Genomic DNA, 26038 nt, shown 5'->3' with positions numbered 1-26038 from the left:
GCTGTACTCAAATGCAGGTTAAAATGATTCCATGTTTGTGTGATACTGAAATAATTACAACTCTCAGTCAACAAAAACTACAGCAGAGTTTTTAATTTTCATTCACGCCACATTCCTTCCCAGGTATTGTACAGGTCTGAGATAACGCCAAACTCGTGATGAAGTGGCACAATGGAAGATGTTGGTCGCAATTGTAGTAAGAAAGTCCCACCTGTGGAAATGTGTATGCGGTGAGAGGAACGTGTTAGCGGTTCCTACAGAACACAAAAGGTGGCTTCAGGAGTGTAACTTGCATGCACTGCTTTTTCCTGCTGCCTTGAGATTGGTGCATCAGCTCCTTTTCAGCCTGTGCTCTGGAAAAGGATAGCTGGGCTTGAGAAACGGCTGTGGGCAGCCCTGGTGATTTCATAGCAGCAGATGTAAAAGTTTGAAATGTGTGTGCGTGTAGTGTGCAGCACAGCGTAGCCGAGCTCGTTGTTGTTACTGCTTCTGCTATTCCTTTCAACTAAATGAATTGCATAATCAATTTAATCAGCAAATTGCATCAGGTATCAGTGTAAGTGTGAATTCTGTTTTGCTGCACTTGCACAGCCTCCTTCCCTGTTGTGCCTTACCTGAAGCGAAACTCTTACCACTTAGCACATAAAGCTGAGCTTTAGATCCGCTCTGCTCTGCGAACAGTTCTCTAACACAGCTGAGGACACCCAGTAAAGTGACATATTTTGTCCTACGGCACCGATGGCTGTCGGTGAGCGTTGCAAGGCAGACTATTTCCCCCTCAAAAACTGAAGCCCCCGCGTCCCGGGTGCCACGAGGCAGAGCCCCGGGGGCAGCTGCGAGCCGCCCCTCACCGTGACCCAGAGTTTGCGGCGTGCTCGGCGGCCGGTTCCGAGGCGAGGAGGGCTGAGGGAGACCCCTCTGCCGCCACCGGGGGGCTCCTGGCGGTGGCTGAGGCGCCTTCCCGGGGGTGAGCCGCGCAGGCCGCGGCCGCCCGGCGCCGAGCTCACGTTTGTTTGCCCAGGCGGGGCGGGGAGCCCCTGCCCTGGGGGCGGTGCTGCCCTGTCCTACCCGGCCCGGCCCGGCCCGCTCCCGGCTTCTCACTGCTGGTACCTGCGGGCGGCTCCGCCCCGGCCCCACAAGGGAGCGCCCGGCGGGGGCAGGAGGCGAGCGGCCGGGGACGGGACGGGACGGGACGGGGCTGCCGCCACCCCGCGCAGCCAGCCGGCAGCGGCCATGGCCTTCGGGAAGGCTCCGAAGGATCCTTTCGGCACCGCCGTGGGCAGCCTGATCGGTGAGTAGCGGGGGAGCCGCGTCCCGCCCGGCCGTGAGGAGAGAGCCGGGGGGCGGCCGTGAGGTGGGAGCCGGGGGTCGCCGCTTCCCGCCCGCCTGAACCGGTCCCCCTCGGCCTTTCAGAGCGGGCGACGTTCGGAGCGCTGCAGACGGAGGAGTGGGGGCAGTTCCTGCACATCTGCGATGTGATCAACGCCACGGAGGAGGGGTGAGCCGCCAGAGTCGGGCCCCGGGGGGGGGGGGGGGGGGGGCGTCGGGGCGCGGTGGGGGCTCCCCAGGGGCTGTCGCCTCCCCCCCCGTACTCCTGAGGGAGGCGCGGTGTGCGGCTTTCCATGTTATAGGGACAGTTCCTAGGTCGTGCTGTGCTGCTCGAGGGCAGGACAAAGTCAAGCAGGTGGCGTGTGGTGAGTGTGTGAAGTTGCCCAAAATGAAATAACAGCGGAGAGCAGGGATCTGTGCCTGTCCCAGTGGCCCTTGCTGATTGCCAAGACTCTGAGGGATTAGGCTTGGGGGCTCTGCCCTGTGCAAGGTGTTAGCGTAGGGTTCTCACCTGCGTCTGACGTGTTTCAGGTAACCCGTGCTGCTTGTCAGGCTGAACAGGTCCCCCCCCCCGTGCTCTGCAAAGTCCCAACTGGGAAAAGACCTTGGGCATTTGTTCCCCTGCAGCACGGTTTTAAACACTGTGGCCCTTTAACCTCAGCAGGGTTCCCCACGAGGCAGTGTTGTGAAGTGGCTGGTGCCTGCCCGCTGAGCTCCCCAGGTCTCGGGGCGCAGGTGGCCCTTTGCACCCAACAGCCAGGTTCTGGTTTGCTTCGTCACTTCCTTGCTGTCACCTGTAAAAGGGGGAGAAGAAAATTAACTCCTGTGTAAGAGCTCCTGCTGCCCCTCATTGCGAGCACTCACTAGCAGGGGCATATTTTAACACTGACTGGAGAGTTTTCTCCAGGGGAACAATGTATGCCTTAGTTTCTGCACAAGTATCTTCTTTTATACCAAATTTTCCTTCTTTTCATTTTTTTTCATGATTTCATGCTCTTACCTGGGACTCTTAGAACTTGGAGCGTCAGTAATAACTCCTTTCCAGTCGCTGCCAAGAGCTACAGCACTCTTTGTCCCTCTTTGTTAGTTTTTATGTGGAGTTCCTATGCAACAGAGCTTTTTTTAATAAACTACTTCCTCTTGTGTACAGCTTATGCTTACAGAGGAGTTCCTTCTAGGCAACTACTACTAGTCCCAGTCTGTAACAGGATGTAAGGAACAGCAGAACTGCTGTGTGTAATTAGGCAAATGGTTATTTTAACGTAATACCCAGCTCCTGACCAGAGCATTTCCAGATGCTTCAGAGAGGGAGCAAGAAGCAAGAGCGGTGTCGTAGTGTAGCTTTCTGCAAGGGGAAGCTTTCCTCTCCTGCTCCCATCCATCACATGCATTTTGACTTGATACCTGGTATGACAACTCTGTTGCCATAGGATAAAAAACATAAAGAAATCTTTTTTTCACATGAAGTACAACAGGTCTTTCAAACTGAAAAATGCAGTAGTACAAAGTACTCATTTACATTCAATGACTGAAATATTTTCAACAAAGAATTTTTTTTCTTATTGAAATATTCAATTTATGCATATGGTTTCATCTTAGATTTTAGAGAGATCCTAAAGAGGTTTTAGGACATCTTGTTTTTGTTGATCTTTGAGCTGGCCCTAATAGGTGTAATATCTGGGTACACTGTGCATAGCCCATATTAATCAGTCAAAATTATTTCCCATGTGGTAAGCTTGATACCATCTTCCACCCTCTTCCTCCTACATAGATGCTTAAAAGATATGGGGTGTATATATAGAAATGAAAATGACTAGGATGGAGATGCCACTATCTCTTGGGTGGAATGGGTTGTCCGTCTGTACGTGGTAATTACTCAGATTAGTTAAAAGCATCCAGCAATTATAAGATTGGAAGTTAGCCAAGACACCCCTACTTCTTACAGCACTCTGAGGAGAATATTTTTGATCGCATCATATATGGAAAAATAGGTACCAGTCAACTCTTGATACGTTTGGCAATTCCTATTCCCTTTCATAGCACTGAAAGTTAGGTAAGTAAATCTATTGTACAGCAGTGAAATAGTATAATTTTGGAGAAGACCCTGCAGAGAAGAATCTTTGCACAGGCGCAAGAGTAACGCACAGCCTGCAGTAACAAACCTGATTCAGTGCTTTTTTACTCTAGCTCAGTGCTGAAGTGATTTTGCTGGAATCATTGGGGCAGTTACTCTGTTTTTATGTGGGTGTAAATACAGGGATGAATTTGGTTCCATATCTCAGACCGGTATTTTTAGATCTTGGATGAAGTTATGAAATAGAAAAAAATGTCAATTTCACTGGTAACCTTTTCTATTTAATTTCTTGTCACAGACCTAAAGATGCAGTTAAAGCGTTAAAGAAAAAGCTCTCCAAAAACTGTAACCATAAGGAGATCAGGCTTACCCTGTCTGTAAGTACAGCTATATTAATATTAATTAGACACTAAGAAGGAAAACATTTTAAATGATAAGATGGCATGCAAATTAGCACTGACGTGACTCTACAGGACGTTTTCTGTCTTTGTTGTTTGTGTGTATAGCACTACCAGTGCAGGCCAGATGGTCCTCTGGTGTTCATTTTTCCTGAATTTATCGTTGCTCTTTTTTAAGTCTGCACTGAATAGGAATAGTTTGGTTCGTATTTACTCCTGTGACTGTCCCAGTGTGAGTGCTCCACCTGTTTGTGAAAGATACTGAACTTGGGATATTACATAAAAGCCACATTTGACTGTTCTATTACTCACCTTGTGGTACTGATCTTGGTTAAACTAAGTATGCTGTGTTGTGTGGTGGAATGTGTGATACTCGTTTTACAAAAACAAGTGTTATTGCATACAATAAGAAATTTGAATGAAGGGAAAACAATGGTGAGCTAAGAGAAGCAATAAGACACAGGATAAGCCCTGCAAGGTTCAGATGTTATGACTGAAGGTTGGAGTGACCGGCAATATCCTCGCTTGAAATACATACCCTGGCCTTCAGAATATGACACTGTGTTTCAGCTTTCCCAGAGTTTGGGATTTTGGTCAATTTAAGATTTACTGGAGCACGCTAACACAGTTCTCTGTTCTCCACTGCACTGGTAATGGGGGCAGTAGCAAGAAGTTCCTAACATTGTCCTATGTCCAGAAGTCCCTACTTGAGTTGGTTGTGGCTGACAATAGTACAGTTGCGAGAAGAATCATGTTGGTTTTGTTTTAAGCTACTGTGGATTTGTCTTTCATTATTTTGTTTAGAAAAAAAAAATACATATATACACACACACTATAGATATAGATACACAATTTCATTTTTTAAAAAGTGTCTGAGGGTATAAGGGTATAAGAGGCTTGTCTGCATTAAACTGAGTACTATTATTCACAGGTTTGGTATTTGTTGTGCAAAATAGTTATCTATATCAATACATGCTGAGAAGTGATTAAGGAAGATAAGTGATTGATAGTGTTGAATTTTAGGTCACTTAGCAATTGCCTAAGTGTCACTTGACCAGTTAGAGATGCAGATAAATGTGTTGCACATACCAATGTATACCTTCAGCTCATTCCACTTCCGCACTTCTTCCCTGATTTCCTCCTCCCCTGTCTCATGAGTCACCTTTTTGCGTGTTCTATGTGTTTGCATAACAGAAACACTCGTTTTCCGCTGCAGTTGTAATCCCTGTATCAGATCTGCATGCTTTCTCCTACAGTCTTCGTGCACCTTAATCCTCTGAACATCTGATACGGTCAACTGCAGTTTTGATGGTCCAGTGCTTAAGATTTCAGAGTCCTTAGTTGGATATTTACTCAGCAGACGTGCTCAAGGTGCTCTTCTCAGAGAAACAAGAGAAGGATCGTGTGCCAGGTGTATCCAAGGAAAAGCTTTGTTGTGTTTACCTGGAAGCTTTTTGTATTTGCTTAGAGGTGGAGTGTGTACCGGGTTTCAGTTGTGCTTCTAGTTCAGCACTTTCTCACGGTCTCTGTACAGTTGCAGGCTCTTTCTCCACGTCTGTTCTCATCCACTCCAATGTACACATGTAGCCATGTCTGCCAGGCAATCACAGGTTTTTGGCCTAGCTTCTGTTCCTTCTCTGTGTGTTCCTTACCAATTTATTTTTTTTTTTAAATAAGTGCCAACCTTTCCTCTAACTCTTTCCCTGCTTTTGTTCTTCTGTAAGACCTTCTGTCCTTGCCTCCTTTCTTTTTTTTTCTCTTTTTCTACCTGTAGTGCTATCAGTTTAGCACATGCAGAACCTTTCCTTTGATCTCATTGCTAGCCATGTATTACTTTAACTCCTTTGTTCCTAAATCAGTCCTTCTGTGTGCTATTTTTCTGTTCTGCTTTCTTGATTACATGAATTACATTGTTCCTGTTTCTCATTTTGAAATGCTTGGATTGGAACAATAAGTCATTGCAAGCGGAAAAAAAACAATTAATTTTCAGTTTCTAAAAATAAAAAATTAAAAAACAACACACAAGACCACCCTCAACTATTACCTTTTAAAAATCCTTCATTTTCTCTCAGATTTCTCCAAAAATGAGATCTCCTTTTTTAAGAGCTGTGCTTTAATTTAATAAAGCTTTGCTTTATTTCTTGTCTTTCCTTCAGTAAATGCTGTATTTCTGCTTTTGAGACACTGCATCGGATTGGCTTTACTACCTACAGTAGATGGAACTATTAGAAGGAAACAGATCTAGGAGCCACTTTTGCTTTGAAATGTTCCTTGCTACACATCTGTCTACTCAACTGTAAAATTTTGACATTTAGTCTTTCTAATGAAACTGCTTTCTAAAGGGTTTCCTTCCCAGAGAAGGTACATGGAGTGAAATGTGAAAGTCATTGTCTGAAATAGCATGACTGCATGGGTTAGCCCTGATTCTGTCATCAAGACGTGTTAAATCTCAGCAGTGTCTGCCTCCTCGTGTATCTTAGATGAGTATTTATTTACTTGCAGGAAGAAGGGTGAGTGCCAGCTGTATAATGTGTTGGCTGTGCCTTAACTCCGTGTACTCTGATCTAGGGAAGTTACCTGGTGCTTGTGAAGTCACGTGGATTGAGGTGTATGCATGTCAGGCTGTGAAGTTGCATTGTGCTGTCAGTGATAAAGCCAAGTGATCAGGCTTGGCAGTGCTGATTTCACAATCTGGGAATAAAGAGGATTAGAACTTTTAGGCAGGAATCCAGCAAAATGTGTATGTGTTATCTGACTCCTTATGGTTAATAGGCTTTGGATATGTAAAATCTGTTTACGTAGTGAATGCTGAGACACCTGTTCAGATGTCTCTGTAGATCTCCCTTGATTTTTTTTAAAGCATTTACTGCAGTGCCCCAGTTCTGAATCTTCTAAGGTCTTAGGAACTGAACATCACATGGGGGAGTCATTTATTAAATGTGTCCTTCTATGCACCTGTGTTAACACACCTACTTACATTTCTGCCCACAGCTTTAGATTTAAGATTTTGTTGCACTTTATGGTGCATATGGACAAAGAAGAAAATAAAAGGTATTGAGTGGGAGCAAAAGTAATCTGTATTTCAGTGCGTGGTTTTTTGTTGTTGTTGTTTGTTTGTTTTAATTCAAGACATTCTGAAAAATCAGTGTTTTGAAATGCAAAAATATCTTTAAGGAGTTGGCACCTAGAAATAGCGTCTGCTGTTCAAAACCTCTACTGGGTAGGGCATCACTACAAATTTAGTAGAGTATAATCCTGGAGAGGGATTGACAACTTACTGCTCAGAAATATTAAAAGGCAAACTGTTTGTTTGTGTTTCTTGCGTTCACATCAGGTTTAAGAGGTATTTGTTGCAGACTAAATCCATTCACTACAGCTTTTGGGCAACATCTGGCTGCTTCAGATGAGCAATTAGCCCTACTGGATTCTTAGTAAGGCCTGTATTGATAAGGAATATAGTTGACTTTTCTTTTGTTATCCTCCGTAACTTCTCCTATCATGTTTCTGCCATACAGTTTTTAACAGTTTGCCTTTTATCATCTCAGCTTTCTGTGAACCCCAGGGCTTTGCCTGTACAATTCTTCCTCCTTCCTGCTCAGTGCAGCTCTCTTAGCTGGATGTCTGATATCAGCTAGCCTGGAACATAGCAGCTCTGTCAGTTCCAGCAATCATCCAGGGGAAGGTTAATGAGTTGATTCAAGTTAATTTGCCATTTCTGTTATTAGAACATGTTTCTATTGAGATTCCGTTGCGCTATGTGAAGCACTGCTTGACTTGGCCCCCTTGGATCCATTTGTTCCAATGGAACTGCTCAGGAAGGTGCAGTCCTATTTGCAATGATAAATAACCATATTGAAATTCTAATGAAAGGTGTTATTAGTATGAAAGTGGCTTGTTCGTGAATGGTCCAGTTAAAAATAATTAAGTCAAATTCTTCTTTCTCTTACGCCAGCTTAGTTTCACTGTAAGTGGGCTGGACTGGCATAATTGAGTGGAGGATCTAGCCCATTAGCTTCAGTACTTTCATTCAGAGGGTAAATACTCGGTCCCTTATATAAAGAATTAATAATAGGGAGTAGCATACCGAATTTCCCATGCACTGGGCTGAAAATGTTCTACATAAACCATCTTTGAAGTGCTGCACAGGCAAATGACTTGGCTTATTAGCATGTGTTTCATGTACTCTTTCAAATGAAAAATAATGATTTGAGCCAAGATTTTTTGTTAATTATCTCTCAGTTATTTTGCACAGCAGTCTGCCAGTGTCTCTTTGTTCTACTCTCTTTTCATTTCAGCAATATATCTTCTTCTGGTCTTAAGCATCTTCTCCCATAAGTTCCTGATAACGCTGGGAGGAAATCCCCAAGTCCTGAGGCTGGAAAATGAGTTACTAAAATGACTTAAACGTAGCCAAATATAGTCCACCCTGAATAGGAAAGCATATTTAACATACTTAATCATGATTACTGTAGCATTCTTAAAAATCTATGTATCCTTTTGCAAATACATCCTGTCTATTCTATTGCATGATTCAGGGGAAGTTTTATGACTAAAACCACAACTTTTTACAAACTTCTGTGAATTCTGTCCTTTGCTTTCACTTTTCCATTCTCACTCTTAAAGTGGGAGAGAAAATAAAAATAAGGATGATGAGTTAAAAGCACAAGTGATTATTTCTCTTTACATGAGGCATCATAGTCCTCTGGTTGGCCTTCAGATTTAAGCCAGGCGAGGTGAGTTCTGTTCCTAATTCTGCACATGATCCTATTGGCCTCAGTTTCAGAACAAATCCTGTATGGGGCTGATTTCAGGTGGCTGGGATGTACTGAAAGCCTTTGATCGCTCTTCTGTAACATGGGAATTGCATCCAGCTACTTCCAGTGTACAAGGGAGAAGTCTTACATCACGGTGACATGCCTCTGTACTTGGTAGGGCAGACATGCTGCTTGCAGGGATCCCATTATGAGCATTCCAGGCAGTTTTTAAAGTAGACTCCTTTTGTGAAGATGAAACTGACAATTGGAACAATTCACTTGTTCTGCTTCAAATCAATGTGACCTTTAAAACACATGGAGAAATTGTACTCTGAGTAGTTGAATTTGTTCTTTTCTGTTTTTTCATTAGTCTCTCACTTTAGAGGACAGATTAGAAGAGATGCATTTAGATTCTGAAGAGCTCTCTGGGAGAAGAAAACAAGCTTACTATTAGACTAGGGTACCTGTTTGCTAGGCATTGAATTAATTCTGTTACTGAATCTGTACAAGTCATTTTTTCAGGCCATGGACAGATTTCACACTATTTAAGTACTGCATGTTCAGTAACTGCTGTGACATGCTTCTCTGTTAAAATAGTCTAATTCTGGGTAACCCATTTTATTTCCTGTATGCATAGGAATAGCAAGATATATGGTGAACTTAAGTTTCCTTCTAGTAACGTCCTCAGACAAGGTGGTGAGAGGGTTGGCAGTAGTCCGTTCATATCCATTAGTACTTTTTCTTCACAACATCTTGGAACAATTTAAACAAAAATAAACAGAAGCACTCAAGTTTTTCTGTTCATAGCATCTTTGTAACAGAAGTTTTTGTATGCACAGCTGCTTGACATGTGTGTGCAGAACTGTGGTCCTAGATTCCAGTCTTTAGTTGTGAAGAAAGACTTCTGTAAGGACAAGCTGGTGAAACTACTGAATCCAAGATACAACCTGCCAATTGACATGCAGGAGAGAATCTTGACCTTCATCATGGTAAGTCTAGAGTAAACAGTGATTGTTTTGTCTCTGCTGTATGGTAAAGATTTAATGATGCAGCCAACTTCTGTACTGCAGTGTACTCATGGGAACCTCTTCCTAAAGTGGACTTTATTCCTCTGCATCTGCTTCATGTAGGAGTAGCACAGAGTGAAAGACAAAAAGAGAGAACTAGAAAGAGTCCTGGGAAAATGTCAGCCTCCACTTTTTATGTTCCCCTCACAGCCTGTGTATGCGTTTCCTCTGTGGGTGTAAGCAGGGTGAGAGCGAACTTCAGAGCTTTGGTGGTGGTCCTCCTGCTTTAAGTGGAGTTAGTTGGATTGGGTGGAAGGAGAAAATGTTCAGTTCACATGGAGGGAATCACTTACCTTTAGGACTGTATGTTTTAGAAGGGCTTGTCTGACCCTACTGACCATCCATTTCTGTGACTGTTACTGTTATTTCAAAACCAGACGTGGGCTCGAGGGTTCCAAGGAATGGTGGATGTGACCGAAGTAAAAGAAGTTTATCTAGAATTGCTGAAGAAAGGAGTGGAGTTTCCATCTGCTGACACCAGCACAGGGGGACCTAAGGTGGGGATACACAAGGATACTTCGTTAAGTTATTGTAAATCAGAAACAGGATGTGTTAATTGTATGAGCTCTGTGGCACAGAAGGTGTGTTTGTTTTTGTTTTTCAAATGCTCCAGGGCAGAGTATGACCAAACTACTTGAACACGTGAGCAGAAATCAGTTTCAATTATAACAGCTAAGATAACAACAAAGAAACTTGGCCTATATACTAGTGTCATTTTATTTCAAGCCACAAATTAACAAATATGTTCTCAAAACAGAAGTGTGTGTCTCTTAAGGCTTCCAAAGCATTCGAAGAACTGCAATGTTTTCAACTAAAATAATTAAGATTTTCATGAAAGCACATACCATTCAAAATTTGAGCATTGATACAATCATAGAATGATTTGGGTTGGGGAGGAACTTAATGTTCACATGGTTCCATCCCCTCTGCCACGAGTGGAGACACCCTCCACTAGATCATGTTGCCCAGGGTTTCATCCAGTCAGCCCTGAACACCTCTAGGGTAGGAGTGTCCACAGCCTCTCTGGGCAAGCTGGTCCAGTGCCTCACCACCCTCATAGTGAAGAATTTCTTCCTAATATCTAATCTAAATCTATTCTTTTTTTGAGTTTAAAGCCATTACACTTTGTCCTGTCACTACACGCCCTGGTGAAGGGTCTCTCCCCCTCTTTCTTGTAGGCCCCCCTTTATTTATTGTAAAGCTGTAATAAGGCCTTCTTGGAACTGTGTTTAATTTTAACAGCTCTTAAAATTATCTGTGTTTAATTTTTAAACTGAGAGTGGTGTAAATCTGTAAGACATCTCTCCATTTGTTTGCACATCTTATACGCAATAATATTTGACCTTGTGGCTAATCTTTACCTTTGTTATTTAAGCATATATCATAGATACCATTGTGTAGTGTCTAGGATAAATTAAATGTAAATATGTTCTGAGTGTTGAACAGTGGCTGAAAATACAGTACATGCTTTACAACAATTCTCTCCAGAATTTGTCTTCTAGTAGAAGAGTTTTCACAAGGCTTGGGAAAGTGTGAAAGCACTCACCATTGGGTAGAACCTTGCACTTATAGAATTAGTTGTCTGTAATCAGTATAGACAGGAATGATTCAATTACCATGAGTTTGATTTGATGACTGAATAGTGAAGTGTGCAAAAGCTCGGATATTTATGGCTGTTTGAACAAGCTGTATTGTGAACATTTGAAAGAAAGTGCTTTCACTGAACAATAAATCTTTCCCCACCGATTGCAGTAGAGACAATTCTGTGTACCACATATATCTGTCCATTAAAGTCAGTCGCAAACCTTCCGTTGATCTAGGCAGCAGCAGACCTGAATGCAATTTTTAGTTCAGTCTCTAAGAAATGAAGGACGTGACCTATGCAGTTTTGTGCAGGGTCTTTTTTACTGCAGTCAGTTCAACTGTAATACAAATGGAAACACCCCAACCTTGTCTCTGCTTCCAGGCGTAAATGTATTCTAAACTAGTCTTTGCTGTAAAATTGCAGTGGCACTTTAGGAAGGACTTTCCCTGTTCTCCCTGGCTTCAGAGGTCAAGGAGACAGCCTGTTCTTAGCCATTCCCATTTTATCTGTGATGGGATTTGCTAGCAAACCCATTTAAAAGATACTTGAATTCCAAGCCTGATTTCATTACAAAGTAGCTATTAGATTTATTCTTATAAATAGACCTTGCTCAACAAATTCCCTGGGAGCATTGATTATGCGAAAGCTAATGCCCAGTGTCTAGTCTGACAGAGACGTTTTGTAGCACTCTCATCTGGATGTCAGTTTCAATTCTCCTGTTAAACTCAAGCTCTGCTCTTTTGTCTTTTAACAGTCTTCATCTCAGCATCCTACAAAGTCATCACCATCTTCTGCTAATCCCACCAAACGGACCTTATTGCCTCTTCCCACGGGCCCAACGTTACTGTTGACTGCTGAGCAGGTACATTACTACAGGTTTGGGGGGGAGGGGGAGTTTCTGCTTAAAATGTGCTGGTGAAATTCTCCTGAAGATGCTTTACCCACGTGGTGGTTTGCCAAAGCAAAGCACGCAGAAATCACTTGGATAAATGCCACGTTGTACCCAGCCAAAAAGTGGAATCATTTACTTGAGCATGAGAATTTCTCACGATCTCTTATGATGTTGTTATGCAAATCAATAAAAGTTACTTCTAAGATAAGAGAGAAAGCCAAACTTACTTTTGCATAAGACTAGTGTCTTATGCAAATAAGGGATTATTCTTAGAAATAAAAGGACAGTTCATTTCTGTTCCTGCTTGGCCTGTAGCTAACTAAAAAGAGTAACAGTCTTCTCAATAGTGAGAGGCACTAAACGTGCAGAAAACAAGTAGTGTTATCAGATTTAGATCTTAGTGTGATTGGACATAGAAAAGCTGAGCTAATTCCTGTTTTCAAGGGATGTCACTGGAGTAAAATAACACTAATTAGCTATGTTATACCTAATGGGGAAGAAAGTACATATTAGAGGTAAGAATTATTCTGCTCACTCTGTTCACCTGCACAATGTTCTGTCATGTTGAACTGAACAGATTGGGAAACTGTACAGTGAACTGGATATGGCAAAAATGAATGTGAGAGTCATGTCATCAATATTAAAAGAAAATGTTCCTGGCTCTGAAAATCCGGATGATATGAATCTTTTACAGGTATGCACTAACTCTGTCATAGGAACTCTTTGTTTGGTCAAAGCTGATTGTAGAATATGTTGTACCCCTTCTCATAACATCTGGATTCAAACTGCAAAATGGAAACCAAACTCAGGTTTCAATCTCTGATTTTGCTCAGCTTTCTCTTGTCTCCTTCACCTTCCTCTGACATCTAGATAGTCGTGACAGGACAAAACAGCTTGCAATATAAATTCAAGCTCTAGGGAATTCCAAGGGCAAAGGAATTTCATAATGGAGCGTTCTCTGTTAGGGCTGTTTGACAGAACATGCTTGAGAACATTCCAGGTGAACGCAGCTGCCTTCTGGGAAAACAGGTGATGACACAATCTCTCATCCATCCTGGAGTTTGCAGGGCTCTCTTTATTATTACCAGTACCTTAAAGGCAAACTGAAGGGCAGTGAAGAATACGAAGCCTTGGTTTTGTGTGCATGACCTCAAAGATTGGGAGCTTGCTGTGCAATAGGTGAAGCCACGTGCTCTTTAAGTGTAGCCTGAAGGAAGCGTATTGCAATAGTCATTTAGATTTGATAGCGAATATACATACATTCTATTTGCTCAGGCTTTTTTCTGTTTTAGAGATTAAAAATGTAGTATTGCTTTAGCATTTCAATAGTGATTTATCTATTTTTGCTGCTTCATATTTTCTGCAAGAATTCAAAAAGCTTTTCTCACATCTTTCTGTTTCTAAACATACCCCCAAACTTCTGTGCAAAGGAAACATTTTTGGTAATTTGTCAACATCAAATGCATTGAAGAACTGATGTAATTTTTACAAGCCTTTGGTGTGGTTGTCATGCCCCATGGAGAATTATTCCTTCGCAAGGAACTTTTTATTGGGTACTATTGGTTTGCCTTCAGGGTTGTGCTGTTCAGCTGTGTCCTTTTATGGATGGGTTCTCACTGAGATACAGAAAGCAGTAGTTGACCCTGTGTCTCATCGTCAGTGACGGGCAGCACTGCTGGCCTGGGGGAACCAGACAGGAGACAATCCATCTCTCAGCTGTTTCTGCTCCCCTGGAAATTCCTGACATCACCACCACTGTCTCTTCTGCAGAGCTCTGTGGAGCTGCTGGTCCAAGGAGGTAGAGATGAAACAGAAAAAGTGTCATTCATTTCTTGGCTCCTACAGCATGGCCCTTCTGCGTGTGGGTACGCATATTAGGTTGCCCACAGCAAGGCAGTGGATTCTTATTGGCACTCCCAGTAATAAAATTGTTGGCAAAAGGTTGAGGACAGGGTGTGGAGTTCCCATTTGTGGGGGAGTGCCTAAAAACTCATTCCTTCTATGTTAGTTTCACTGTTCTTTTTCTCCACACACTGAGTGGTACAGAAGAGCAAGCATGGCTAGCCTGTTTCTTTAACTATGTTTAATGTGCCCATTTGTTTGTAGCTCTACCTGGATTGCTTGGATTAGGCTTTTGTTGTTGGAGAACAAAGTCCTTTATTAAAAGAGCTGCTTGTTTAGGCTTTGAGTGAGTTGGAGAGATGAATATCAGTCCTACTGAGTATCCAGGGTTTCTTAATGAAAAGGTTAACAGGGTAAACTTTATCAGTGCAGCATACTTTCAGTTCTGTAGCTTTGTTAGTGACTAGCTCCTCCCTTTCTCCACCCTGTTCTACACAAGGCTTAAGATAGCAGATTTCTCTTGAAATACTATGCTTACCAGTAAGGAAAGTTCAAGAGCAGCTGAAAGCCAGTATCAACCAAAAGAAGTAACTAACACTTGTACTGGATAGGGAATAGACATACTTGATGGACATGCAGGAATTTAGGTCCAGATCATCAGCTGGTAAGCATTAGCACAAATACATTGGAATCACTGATTTTATATCAGCTGGTAGTCCATTGTTGTAACACTCCAGTTTTCAGAACATTAGAGTACATGCTTCATGGTGAGTAGGAGCAAAGCCTAGCAAATTCATGCTTGAAATGAGCGTCTCAATTTACTACCTATTGCATATTGATTTTTTCAAAGGAACCTGTCTGCCTGTATAATAGATCCATAAGAAATACACATTTTGGAATGGGGTTAATGTAATAAGGTGTGGAGTTGAAGAGGTTTAAAATTTAATTACATGCATTAAACTAAATACATTTTTGTGTGTTTTATCCTGGGCTGTGAAAATATAATACCAGGAGATACAGTACTGTGTCATCCTTACACAGATTTGGCTAAGGGGCATAAAATATCCATTTACACAAGTTTCATGTAGATTTTTTTGTGTATATGTTTTCTGAGAAAAATCAAATCAGTTTGAAAATAATGGCAGAACACTTTTTGAACAGCTGTGTGTAAACAGAGTAAGTCCTGTCCCCCCACTTTTTTATTTTTTCCTTAAGCAGAGCCAGGCAGCATTTGCAAAATCTGCTGTGGAAAAAAAGATTTTGGATGAGATAAAGCTCTTGATGCTAAAGAATGTGTTCCTTTGAACATGCAAAATCTGCAGGGGGGAGGAATGTAAATAAACTAACTTCCATTTCAATTGGCAATAATGCAAAAATCTACTCAGTAAATCCTCATACATCTCCTGTCAGCTGATTCTGCTAGGTTTGTGTAGCTTTCTCAAAAAGTGCATGAATTAAGTGCATCCAGACCTCCCCACTCAGAGGAAGAGGCACAGACTTGTGTCACAGAGCACTTCTGTCCTGTACACTACCATTGTCTTTTCTTCAAGCAGACATTGAACCAGGATCACGTTTGTTACAGCCATGTGAAGTGTCCTACTGTGTTTAATCAGCTTCAATCAGACTCAAATCAAACGTGCTCTGCATCACCCAGAGGGGTCTTCATTATTTTGCAATTTGAAATTTAGACTTCAGAGACAGATGGATCTTCAGAAATGAAGGTCGTAGGTAGGGGCTCCATAGGGGTAGGAGTGCTGGCAGTGATGGTAGGAGTTGTCAGCCTGGCTTTGCAGAGATCAAAGACATGAAAATTACGCTATTTGCAACTCTTGGTATGTGTGTGGTTTGTATAAATGAAGGGAAGTTACCTGTGAGTCTGCAGTACTCGACTGTCTTATCATTCTTCTCCAGAACTGACAAATTAGGAGACCACAGTTGTGATTTATTTTTTTTTCTTCCCCTCCCTCGGGCAGAAACTGTATAAGACCTGTCGGGTGATGCAGGAGAGAATCATGGAATTGTTGGTTACAGTGGAAAATGAAGATGTGATAGTTGAGTTAATACAAGTAAATGAAGATCTGAATAATGTTCTTCTGGGACACGAAAGGTAAGTACAGGGTCTCTCTTCTCACATTTGGTGTCCTAACTGGATAAGCACGCTTAATGGATACAGGTGATCTATGTGACTAATGCTGAACCTTTACAAGGAGACATTTCTTTCCTTAAATCCAGAAAAGAAAGTTGACAACAAAAGGAGAAAAATGTTTATTTACCTTCCCCTAAGCACTTCAGAAGCAGTTAATAAGCTAGTTAGAAAACTATTAGAATGTGGTAAAACAAGTTAACAGCATAGACAGGAAATTAGGTGGAGGCACACAAACAGAAATAATTTTAGAATTTGATGCTCCTTTCTGGTTGAGCACAGTGAATTTGCCATCAGTTTGCTACAAACCCTTTGGTCCTGGTGATGGTCCTTACTTTTGCTACATGTATACACTTCCAGGAAAGAATATTTGCTGTCCTTTCTGAATAACTGGGACAGCTTTACTGCAGAAATCAGCCATGGAACAGCATTCAGTTTTATTGCATGCTTAAGAGAGTCACTTGCTTTTCTCAACTGAATTGAAACAAGCTGTTCTACCTGCCTTACAGCAGAAAATGTTTTCTTTCACGCATGGAAGCACTGCAATACTTGTGTTGACATCCTTTGTATTTGCCTGTTATATCAGTGGTAGCATGAATAGATGCTAGCAAAAAAAGAAATCAAATTTAAACTCAAAATTTCAGTATTATCCCCCAAAATATCACAGTGAATATACTCGTGGAGTACATTCTGGTTTAATAGGAACTAGCCTTCCATGTTAAGTAGTTTATGTCCTCCTTGGCTAGGAAATATTCTAGAAATACTTTTGTACCAAGGACAATGGTTCCAGGAACAAATTATAATTTGCTTTATGCATGTGAAAAACAGGATCTTCTAGGAAGACCTGAAGAGTTCACTTACAGGGTTTGGGTGAATTTAAGTCCATTACATATTCCTCCATCTCTTACTTCTTATGTCAGTCAATAGATCGGCATTAAGGAGACAAATTTTTCAGGTAGCAGTCCTTGTACAGAATGCTATAAACTTCTGACAGGTGTTAGAGGTGAACTGACTTCCCTTTACTTTGTTCTAAAACTTGGACGTATGAGAGAAATGTGTTAGAAGGTATTCATGTAGTGCAGGATAGAGGAAAGAAAGGGCATTCCTAACAGATACTTACCTTACCTGTAGTTTTTAAAGCAATGATTTTCTAAGACCCTTGTTTAAGTCACCAACACAAAGCAAGAGGCAGGAGTTTAACATGCTTCAAAAAGTGCTTCCAAGGTAACAACTAGCTACACTGCTGCCATTGAAATCCTTTCTCCTTCTGAGCAGACAGTGAAATTCCACATCTTTATTCTTGTTCTTCAGTGTAAATGAAGAACTCTGGGCTCAATTGTGCTCCTAGTATCATTCCACAGGGAGAAATTGCATGCTTTAAGATCTATTTTAATTGAAATAAGCATTTTAAATATTGCAGTATGTGTTCAGAGTTGGGATGATTCCTTTGAGACGCATAGATGAGATACTGTGAACAAAAAAAAATGTAGTAACTTTTTGGTATCAGGCTTCATCTTAAAGGTCAGAGGGCTGTCAGGAAAAAAAAGCATTTTGTAAAAACGTTGGTGTGGCCACTTGACAGTTGTGGTTATGACTATGCTATAAGAAAGCCTGGACCTTCAGAGTATTATCACTACCTTTAGTATTCAATTTATTACTCATACATAACTTTTCTCTGGAAGACTGCTGACATTCAGATGTCTTAACGATTAAACACAATAGATTTAGAGAGCTTCATCAGCTTTTCTTTTTAAACCTCTTCTGACTGCTACACTGAAAACCTGCTTATTCCTCTAAGTGTCGTGGCACAAACTTTGGGCATAATCTTGACAACATTTAGTTTTCACTTATTCTTGTGTCTCTAGCAGTGTCGTCACATCTTGCACTAACTCTTGAAAGAATTCTGTGTTCACTTCTTGCTTTACGAAGTGTTTAATTTTAGTAAAGCAAAAATAGAATTCTGTTGAGTATCTGTAAATCCATGTGAGTCAGGAGTGGGGTTATATTTTTAAGACTGAAGAATGCTAGAAATGCCAAGAACTTCTTGAATTATGAACAAATCAAAAAATTCCTTTTAGAAGACACCAGGTGATTGAAGGAGCAATTATAGGCCATTGTGAAACTGGACAGAACACTTCTGCATTTTAGTACTGTGATGTTAGGGGTTGCATGTAGCAGGTCTTTGTGAGTGCAGATGCATTTGCACTTTACAGTTGTTTAAGCATTAAAATTTCATTAGTGTTTGTTGTGGAAGATTTGTTTTTGGAACACCCTCTGAACAATGAGATGTGTAAAGGACAATCTGATTTTAACTAGCTGCATCTGTTTCATACTGTGTGCATTGTTTGAAGACAAGTCATGCTGCATTCTCTGTTTCTGATTGTTAATGTAGAGTCCAAATTAAGTCAGGAGCAGTCACCATTGTGCAATAAACTGGCCTCATATATATGTAACAATAACTCCCTCTAGTGGCCTTAGCAACTTTTCATTACTTAGTGTATTTCAGATAAATAGTTGTTCTGCAGTTTGTTTGTTTTTTTCTTCTGCTCCTCCCTACATATATATTATCTTTGTGGGACTCACCAGTATGGTAACCCTGAATACCAGGCGCAGCTGTGTTGACGGACTTCATGTCCATGCCCCCCTAAGGATCCAAGACCCTTGCTTCTCTAACAGATGGGCTGTACAGGTGCTGAGTCTCACCTGACTGGGCCTCAGTGATCACCTTCTTGGGACACAGTTGGTCAGAGGGAGCCAGATTTGGCACAGTGCATGTTCACCATTGGTTGTCTGGTATGAACAGAGGCAAACTTTATTGTCAGCTGTGCATTGGTTTGTTTTGGAAGAAGCAGATGGCTGTCTCCAAAAGTGAGCCCAAGGACAAGCTAACCTGGTAGTGTAGATCATTAGAGGACCACAGCCCTGGAGTAAAATGAATCAGATTTTCAGCACAGCAGTGTCCCAGAGAAAAACACCTGTAGTGCTTGTCCGGTGTCTATCTGCAGTCCTTTGATAATCAGACTTTGGTTGCAACTGCCAGCTTCTTACGTAGCACATTTCTGTAATGTCAGAACAAACCTCTAGCTTTGTAATTTTAACAGGTTCTCTCGAAACAGAGTTCGTTTCTTGGAGAATCAGAGAATACAGCGTGAACGTGAAGAGGTGAGTAACAATATGTGAAGTTGTGAGCTGTGGGACTATAAACATCCCTATTTCTGTTCATTGTGAAAAATATCTTTCAAGTATAAGCAACATTTTATTCTCTAATTGAGAGGTATAGCCTGCTGTCTTCAGCAGGATGATACTGCTCTTACTGATTTTCAGAAGTCTCACTTGCAGAATTCCATGTAAATCTTGTAACTAAAGTAACAAACAATGTCAAATCTCAGATGGAAGCTTGATGGAGAAAAATGAGGCAAAGAGAAAGAGAGAGATATTCAAATTCCATTTTATTACCTCTGTAGCTAAGCACAATTAGTTATCTGCCCTATATGAATTGGGGAACTATGTTTTATTTCACTTTTTTGCTGTAAGTATTTACGTACCAAAATACTACTAAACTATCAGAATTCACTGTTACTGATGTTTTTTTCCTCTCTGTGAAGTTGAAGCCTTTTGAGTTGTGAATAATGGCTTGTAGCAAATCTGACTGTCCTTTATCGATTGATCATTATGGTTGTTAATGGTTGTTAATTATATTGCCCAAAGCAGTTTTGCATGTTTCAGCTTCTCATAATTGAACGGTCATCTAGGGCTCAGAAGGAAAATGACAGCATTGTGAATGCTGAAATACAGCTGATAATTATTAATGAAAGGTAGAAGACAATCTTTTTTCCCTTGAAAAACTGCTGTTACTACATCCTGGTTATGTAGGTAGATGCTTTTGCTTGATGAATGGACTGTTGGATTAGTTAGTAGTCCTAATGGTGCAGTCTGTGTATTTTAATATTAATTCAGGCATCTCCAAGTTTAAAATGCTTTTTTTTTAACTGGTGTAACCAAACCCATATGATTCAAGCATGTGGTTTTTATTAAACTCTTTGGCTGTGCTTTTAATTCTCTCACATTCACATGAGAAACAAGGGAAACCTTTTTTCTGTGCTCTGGGAAATTCTGTGATTTCGAGCTCTTCCAATCTGAAACAGGACTGAAAAAAAAAATCCATTTCTTAAGTATTTACCAAATCACAATAACACACATAAGTAATATGAATATAATTCTACAGGATTAAGCAGAAGATCCATTTCAGACTTCTATCTGAACAACCTTATACTTTGGAACTGTGTCAGTCCCATATCCGACTCTGAATTTTCCTAAATTTTTGAAATGGCAACCTTGCTGAAGCTCATGTTTTCTAGAAAGCTTTTCTGTTTCATTAGTTATCACTTCCACACACACATACAATTAAATTGCTTATTTAAAACTATACATGTTCCTTTAAAAAATAATAATAATTTATCCCTTTTTAAATGCTAAGCTGTACAGGAAACAGCCATCTGCTCCCTCAAGTGATCTACTTGACCTCTCTACAGATCTTCCACGTCCAGTGTCAACAGTGCTGGGAACTGACTCTGCAGCCTCTCAGTCTTCAGGCCTTAGTAAGTGATGAATGCATATTTCCCTTGCTGGCTGATTTCCTAAAGTAAACCAACACAAGCTTAGTGGAGGGATCAAGACTTTGCTTGTAAGAGAGTAAACTAAGATACTCCTTAATTTGAAGAAACATGAGGATTGATGTGCATATATATATTTAAAAAAAAAATAGTATAAGGTTCCTTGTAACTAGTTTACAGTGGAAGCAATAATCTTTCTCCCACATTTCTTAAATTTGAAAAAAAAAAAAAAGTTTTCTGTAAAATAAAGCTCTTGAAACAGTGTGGTAGTTGCTTGTTCTGTTGTCTTGGAAGAAAGAAACAGAGATATGCTTTGCTTGTACTCCCTCGATTTCTTAATTTTTTTCAAGGAGGCACTTGATGTTAACAGCAGTTCACTTTGAGAAACATATTTACCTCATCTAACTTTAGGCTTCTTTCATAGTGAAAGGAGCAATTAAAGCTCCGAACTTTGGTACTCTGAATTCCTGATTTCAAAAGTCTTCGTCTATCCACTCTTTAGGGGTATCCATACACCTAAGTTAAAGGCAAGAATATGTTCCAAAAAATAAATGCTTATAATTCTATTTTAGTTTTTAGAAATAGCGAAAGGAGTTTAAATTGGTATCTACCATATATAGCACTGCTGATGTTCTGACGATGAACAAGGAAATACATATATTACAACTAATATATTATCAGAGTTGTTATAATTTTGTCTTTCATGCAGTAAACAGAATTCATTTCATATTCTTGATATACCTTCCAAACAAAACTTCATTCCTTCAATGATCGTAGTGCAAGTAATGGAACACTTGATTAATAATGTTTAAACAATCATTAAGTACTGCTTTGAATTTCAGATTGCATATCTGCACACCCTGAAGATGCAAGAAAGCACCATCCGTCAATTTATCCACAGCTAGATTTAGCAACTACTACAAAAGCTCAGCAATTCCCGTGAGTAATCTCTTACCAAGAAACGGTAGCAGGTAAAAAATAATCAGAGCTATTAGCCCTCTCTAATTGATACCAAATTTTCATAGTAAGCTCTGAGAACAGTTATTTAATGTTTCTTCTACATGTTAGTCAAGTAAAACAAGTGAAAACTACCTGTATGCTAAATATACAACACCTGCAGCACTTTTTAAATACTGACAAACATAAACTAAGTTCAACATATTTGGGATATATACGACTTTCTGCTTGAGTCTTACCAGTGCTGTGGTTAAAGGGAGAAATAGATGAATGGTATGAGTCAAGAAGAATGGTTTTAAGATAGGAAAAAGAATCCTTGTGGTTTCCCACCTATTAGGTAAATGGGACACTGGCCCACTTGCTCTTGCTGCTCATAGTTGTGACATATGGTGAAGACAAACCAGCTAAAAATAATAATGCAGTTATTGTGATATGTAGTTTTAATACGTTGAAAGTAACTGAGAAACTATTGCTCTCTCCTAGATTTACAACTGAAGCACAAAACAATAGTGGAATCACCCCAGCTGGACATATATACAGCAATGTGAGTAACGCTCATGTTTGGAATAATCTGTCCTTGCTGGCAACTGTCATAAGAAGAACTGTTTGGATTTACCCTGACTGCTGTCCAAATGCGATTTAAAGATCTGCTCTGTGGCGCTTCTCCAGACATCAGGGAATGCTCTGTATTTGCTGACCAGGCCAACTTTCCTGTGGTGATACCACAGGTACCAATGTGGAAGCGTATTTTTTAGGTCTAGCATAATCTCAATGGAGTTTGCAAAAAGTTGCTGTGTTGTTTGTGTTTAATCTGTTACTGTGTGAAGCAAGCTGCCATCTCTTCCTATTGCCATTATATTACTGTGGTGCATTTCATATCTCAATTAAGCACCTCTAAAAGAAATAAATTAAAATTCAAATACAACATAGGACAAATGCGTACGCTGCAGACAAAAAAGCCGTGACAGAAGGAATACAAAGAATATGAACGGGTTTCAAGGTATTGTTTTGAATTTGTGGTAGGCAGTATGAAATAGAAAAGCAGCCCCACAAGCACATACTCATGCTCCTTATTTTAAACTGCAAGTAAAATGAGACAGCTGTACTGCCACCTGTGTGTAGTGTAACAAATTACACAGAAGTAAATTATACAAATGTGCTATATATAACGCTAAAAGATGTTTTGAACTTCATTGTATGGGGAAGGGAGGTTAATTAGATTTATAACTCTTGACCTGTTTTTGGAATTTACTTGATATAGTCTGAGAGTCTAAAGATAAGTCAGCACTTACGCAAGTTAAGTCAAACAGGTTCTCCTAGATCAATCTGTTTATGTACTGTTTTGCTCAATTTCCTCAGCTGGCAACTCTTTTAAGCCCAGTGCCTCTGAATCCAGTAAATCTGCAGACTGGACATACTACATCATTAAATGGATCATCACCAGCAGGTAATAAATACTGCAGACCTCTTAATTTTCACAGAAATCTATTTATTTATTTTTGTTAGCACTTAAGTGCTTTATATAGTGCCTGTTAAAGACTAGGAGCAGCAACAAACACTGACAAAAATCTTACATAGCTCGTGGCTTCTCTGCCCATTTAAAGCAACTAGATAAATGGGAGAAAATCTGCTAGTTTCAGAAAGATATAAAAAAACATGCAATAAGTGTTCTTTCAGTCACATTTCAATCTGCATTTAACTGTCTTTACCCTTCAGCCACATCAAAAAACAAGTCACAGTCACCTCATTACTACGAGATAATGGAATTTGATCCTTTGGCTCCCACAGAGTAAGTAGCCTTTAAAATAGATAATTTTCAGTTCTTTTAGGTGCCAAACAAGAATTCTGAGATGTCTTTTTCTTCTGAGAGAAGACCACACTATTCAGAGCAAGTTTGCTGACCAACTGGATTGCTAATATAAATTGGAGATCTTTAAAGGTCACTTCAATGCAAACCATATTATGATGCTATGAGCCAACCTAATTTCTTTTCAAGATGATCTTGTGTTTTTGTTTTTTTTAAATGTTCTGCTGAATCTCAAGGAAGTTCTCTATTTAAAATACAAGCTACCTATGGGAATGAATTTGAGGAATCTCCAAAGGACCAAATAGGCAGAAAACTAGTAAGAAACTAAAATTGTCATTTTTAACAGTAACCTGAGAAAAAAAATGGAATCATCTGCATAAAACTTACTTTGAGAAACCATCAAATTCTGAGGTAGAAAAATCTCAGCAAGGCTTTTTTTTTTTTTTTTTTTTTTAGGAAGTGTAATAATTACATGTCTCACGGCATGCAGGCCATTTGTATTTTGCAGTCATGTTTCCAAGTTCATTTAATCAAAATTGATGATGTCCAGAGATTCCTCCTTAAACGTATAGTCACAAACACACCATAGGACTGGTTCTTGCTTCTGTAGAAAGCCAGGCAACCTGCTACTCATGTTACCTTAGCAGGTAAACAACTTAAAACTCTTGGCAGTTCTTTATTGGGCAGGATTTCATTGGTGCATTTTGTCTAAATAAAACAAAACTGTGATGTAGGAGTTGCCTGTTCTTCTTTCAGAGCTATTTATGAAGAAATTGATGTCACTGTGCTGAAGCCAGAAGTTAAAAAGGATACAGAATGCTGAAGAGGGAGATGAAGTCTTTTACTGAGCACACAAGTTCACAAGTTACTCTCTGATGCTGGTCCTGGGCACTGCTTCCTATCATAAAATTGTATAATATCCTGAGTTGGAAGGGACCTACAAGGAACCTTTATTATTTTTTTTTATTTTTACACACTGAACAATAGGTATTGGAACAGTAAGTTATGTGAAAGAGTTACTTGGATCTACACCTTGAGAATTTGTCTTAAATGTTTGTGTATTCTTCAAGGTAACTTACATTATTTATATTTTTATTTCTCTAAGTTTTGGAGCCTCTATAATACATTTTTTAAAGTCACTTGCATATGAAGTAACTAACACTTGACATCTGGTAAAAGTAAACTACATGGACTCACAGCTGTAGAAAAAAGCTTTTCTTCTGAGTTAGCTGTTCCTTTGGACTGCTCATCCCTCCATATGGAAGAAACAGAGCGTCATATTTAAAGACACTGCATAATCCAATTTCTATTTTGACCTATGTTAATCTCCCTAGAAATTTTTAAAGGTTTTTTGATATGTAGGGCTGTTCGAAAATTGGGCCTCTTGATAGATATCTCAAGTACAGTGGTTACTTTCTTATATTCATATTCTGAATACAGGTTTTGTTTTCTTTGTAAAACCCTGACAAATAATAGGATTTTTGTTTAAATAAGAACCTGTGCTGGGATGTAAGGTGCTGTCATCCGTGATTAACAGAACAGAAACAAAGCTGCTTGTTGCTATGTTGTTGTTACTTTTATTTACTTGGTAAATATTGGAAGGGGATCAGTCATTTCTTCCAACATTCCTGCCCTGCAGAGATTATTTTCTGGTGAAGGAAAAATAATCATCTACAATGCAGATGAGCATTAGTTATCCATTTATTTTAATCAAATTGTTTAAACCTGTTAATGAGTTTTATCTTTCAATAAATGAAGTGCCTTGTCTATTTTAATGCTGAATGTTAAATCTGCACTTTAATAGATAGAGTTCTCTTAACTTATAATTGATACGAATCTTGAGAACTTGGTTCATGTTCACAGCTGATAAGCTAACTGGCTGCTTTTAAGTACTGTTTTAAATGTTCATTGTTAAGTGGTAACAAGTTCTCAGTCTTGTGCGATTTTCATAGTGTACAATTCCCAATAAAAGCAAATGTTTACTGAGTACTTAGCCCCCAATACTTTTGAGTTTTTACCAGCTGACACGCATATTCAAATGCGGACCATTTTAGAAGTATTTGAGAGTAAATCCATGGTGTTTCAGTTATCCAGTTAGCAGTTTTGCAGCTAGCTGGACCAATAGAACACCATGAGGAAGTAAAGGTGGTTTTCTTTGTAAGCAGAGGTGAAAAGGTAAGCCTCTTTACCATTATTTCTCATTCATTATTTGCAATGGTCTGGACAGCAGTCTGAGAAAACTGTGGAAAATAGGATTTGAGGTGGATTTGTTTTATTTCTGCAGCTTAGTTACGTTGTTAAAACCCTAGCATGCCTAAGTGTAACAAGTTTAAATAGGCTATATTAATATGGTAATCCATAATGAAATGATTACTAACTGAAGTTTTCCATATTTAAAGATACAAAATTACAGATACGAAAGCTGTGTGAGGAAACAGGCTAATTACTGAAGTTAGAGAGCTTGTTTTGTTGTTGGATTGTGCTCAGTATCCATGCAAACTTGGGCTTTGAAACTCAGGGGAAGACTCACATCTTTATGAAACTTGTCAAGGTACTATTCTTTGTCTTCTAAAACAC

General features: G+C 39.9%; 1 protein-coding gene across 2 annotated transcripts; it reads left to right on the top strand.

Moving 5' to 3' along the window:
• The first annotated feature begins 973 nt into the window (after nucleotides 1–973).
• TOM1L1 (target of myb1 like 1 membrane trafficking protein) lies at nucleotides 974–25447 on the top strand. 2 transcript variants are annotated; one of them, XM_068654522.1, is made up of 15 exons: nucleotides 982–1291; nucleotides 1414–1498; nucleotides 3702–3780; nucleotides 9395–9544; nucleotides 10000–10119; nucleotides 11962–12069; nucleotides 12677–12793; nucleotides 15915–16048; nucleotides 19186–19246; nucleotides 20562–20682; nucleotides 21540–21636; nucleotides 22138–22198; nucleotides 23014–23101; nucleotides 23371–23443; nucleotides 24218–25447. In XM_068654522.1, the coding sequence occupies exons 1-15, from the start codon at nucleotides 1234–1236 to the stop codon at nucleotides 24282–24284; spliced, it is 1419 nt and encodes a 472-aa protein (XP_068510623.1). In that variant the 5' UTR covers nucleotides 982–1233; the 3' UTR covers nucleotides 24285–25447. The 2 variants fall into 2 exon arrangements, with proteins under 2 accessions (XP_068510624.1, XP_068510623.1); XM_068654523.1 differs by lacking the exon at nucleotides 12677–12793 and having other exon boundaries at nucleotides 974–1291.
• The last annotated feature ends 591 nt before the right edge of the window (nucleotides 25448–26038 follow it).

This window comes from Anas acuta, chromosome 18 (genome assembly GCF_963932015.1).
Source record: "Anas acuta chromosome 18, bAnaAcu1.1, whole genome shotgun sequence".
Classification (NCBI taxonomy): Eukaryota; Metazoa; Chordata; class Aves; order Anseriformes; family Anatidae; genus Anas; species Anas acuta.
Note: the sequence above shows the minus strand (reverse complement) of the source record. Positions and strands in the feature narration are given on the sequence as shown.

Bases quoted from the DNA above. Each gene is read 5' to 3' on its own strand.
- TOM1L1 (XM_068654522.1), top strand. From the start codon at position 1,234: ATGGCCTTCGGGAAGGCTCCGAAGGATCCTTTCGGCACCGCCGTGGGC. The intron at 20,683-21,539 runs GTAAGTGATGAA...TTTGAATTTCAG, and splicing joins CTCTCAGTCTTCAGGCCTTA to ATTGCATATCTGCACACCCT. The intron at 23,102-23,370 runs GTAATAAATACT...TTTACCCTTCAG, and splicing joins AAATGGATCATCACCAGCAG to CCACATCAAAAAACAAGTCA.